The sequence below is a fragment of the Aplysia californica genome, unplaced genomic scaffold (assembly GCF_000002075.1).
Source record: "Aplysia californica isolate F4 #8 unplaced genomic scaffold, AplCal3.0 scaffold00241, whole genome shotgun sequence".
NCBI lineage: Eukaryota > Metazoa > Mollusca > Gastropoda > Aplysiida > Aplysiidae > Aplysia > Aplysia californica.
Window position 1 is genome coordinate 247,200 of NW_004797511.1, and position 2,506 is coordinate 249,705.

Here is a 2,506-nt window from a genome sequence, read left to right on the forward strand (position 1 = left end):
ATGCACAGGTTCAATGACCGGTCACGATGGCGAGCCCGACAAGAAGCTTGTATAACTTTCTTTTTCTTTCTGTTTTTTTCACAAGTGACAGCACAGGACAAACGATTTATTTTCATGGCGACACAGCGTATGTAATGCAGAACCTGCATGTTAGAAATTTGGCGCTATCAGACTACTATAGGTCCTACCGGCAAATTTCTAGGTGGTAACGAAAGCGAAAGTAGATCTTGATTTTTCCCGATCGAACTTTGGTATCACACATACACTTCCACTTGTTGCCGCCATAACCGCCTGTGCGCAGGTAACGTACTCTCAGGCCGGGAAAGGCCGAATTAATTTTATATCACAACCGCGACCGGCAAAAATGAACTCAAGGACGTTATCGGATTTGGTTTTCAAATATTCGAGAACGTTTATGTATTTTCCCGGGTCTTTCACGGGGCAATTTACAGATTTCTTCAAATTCCCGTTGCATTCCGGGTCTCGGCGATTTTTTTCAAATGACTGGGTAATTCCAGGGGCCCCTGGGATTCCAGGGGCCTGGCAGTCACCCTGTACACATGTTCCTGTCCGATCTGGCAAAATTCAAGGAGTTTTCAAGGAGATTTTTCCTTGAATGCAAATTCAAGGAGTTTCCAAGGACATTTTTCCTTGAATGCAAATTCAAGCAGTTTTCAAGGACTCCTTGAATTCAAGGAGGCCGCGGGAACCCTGCACACATCCCCATGCACTACTGCTGTGCAATTTTGAGAAAAAAAAACTTTATCGAAGCTTCAAAGCGTGAGGTCACTAATCATGCTATTCAAATTCTGTGCGCAAATGCTTTTTTTTGGTATTTTGTAAGTTAATTCCTCGCTTCCCCAATTCAACATTCACTAACTGTTCACAGTGTTATTCACTGAGCCATGTGTTCCGTCTCACAGACAGTGCAATACAGTGACGTCATACCAGAATTCATAAAGCTTCAAATTTCCAATAGAAGGAGCTGATTGCGACAACCTACTGTTGATTTCTTGGAAAAATTCACTGCACTTCAAGAGTCAAGTGCCCTAAAGCTATTTATGGTGTGAGCTGTGAGTAATTGAATAGTGGTGAATATCTCTTAGGACTTAGAGGCGAGTTTTATAACTCTAGTTGGCTCCACTCTGTCTCATAATCATCAAGAACAAAGTATTGCTGTATTTACCTCAAAAGTTATCGGCAATAACATGGCCTCATTGGAGCCCAATCGGTTATAGCAGGGACAAAGGCTCATTAACAATGTGTAAAAAGAGAGAGAGAGACAGAGAGAGAGAGAGAGAGAGAGGGAGGGAGGGAGGGAGGGAGAGAGAGAGAGAGAGAGAGAGAGGGAGAGAGAGAGAGAGAGAGAGACGCAATGATGGAGCAAGCCATGCCACTGCAAGCACGAAACTGAAAGTAGATCTAATTTACGTCGTCGTCCTTTTTTGCATTCATATTTCTACTCAGGTTCCGACAATTATGTCGGAAATGCCAACGTCGGCAGTCGGAACGAAAACAAAAGTGCAGAAAAAGCTGATCGGAGAAAAAGGGCCGCTGGCGATTGGCCAGGCCCCGCACTTCGCACACTGACTTACAGGCGGGCCTCGCGAATGCATCGGCCGGGTCGCGGGTCAGGTCGCGATTGTCGGATTTCAGACGATTGTCAGCAAACATGCAGGTCTACATCAAACTTACTTACTTACTACCCTCTCATCCCATTCACCCATTCATCTCACCTTGAGAAACAAACCCTTCTCCTCCAGATTCAAGTCGTTATCCACCACGTCCCACAACCAGTTGATGACTTTGTGGTTGTTGTGGTAGCCTCCGTGGTAGCGGGTGTGGTGTCTTTGGGAAGGTGGGGAGTTGGGGAGGGATGGAGGTGAGAAGGGGAGAGGGTGGGGGTAAACAAATGCAAAGTTCTTCAGGGATTCACAAATATATAAAATCTTGCAAGATAACATAATAATTAACACGAACACCAGTTCTTGTTGGTCTTTTGTTTTAGTAAGTGTTAAATGGCACTTCGGTCAGATAAGCGCCTAAGATAGGAGGTCTTACACGAGAGTAACAAACAAAAAAAAAAAGAAGGAGGAGAGATGAGGATGATAAATGTTTGATCGGAAAGAAGGAGCAAACCACATCAGAGCACCTGCCACCCACCCAGAACACAAGTTCTGTGTGTGTACAAGTGTTGGGTATACGGACAGAGGGGTGGGGGGTGGGGGTGAACATACTGTGGAACGTTCACATATCCGGAATAGAATGCTTACCACCGTGAATAGGTCTTGGTAATCATGACTTCTTCCGTATGGTGAATTAGGGAATGCTTCTGACGCGCCAGCTAGTCTTGGAGAGAGGTGCGTTGCCGTAAGGTGACTTGGTACCAAATCCGATTTCGTGTCCAGTTCGCTAGGGTTCGTTGCTAACGCAAGGTAATCGTGTGAATGGCGTTTGAGTGTCAGTGTGTGTGTGTTTGTGTGTGTGTGTGTGTGTGTGTGTGTGT

At 45.3% G+C, this 2,506-nt stretch overlaps 1 protein-coding gene across 1 annotated transcript in view; it reads right to left on the minus strand.

Annotated features, from left to right (window-relative positions):
* The window catches only part of LOC101848116 (ubiquitin-protein ligase E3B), a 15,775-nt gene that overhangs the window by 8,590 nt on the left and 4,679 nt on the right, over nucleotides 1–2,506 (minus strand). Inside the window, exon 2 of the mRNA XM_005100260.2 lies at nucleotides 1,737–1,922. Coding sequence (XP_005100317.1) covers nucleotides 1,737–1,922 — 186 coding nt within the window. The remainder of the gene's footprint in view (nucleotides 1–1,736; nucleotides 1,923–2,506) is intronic.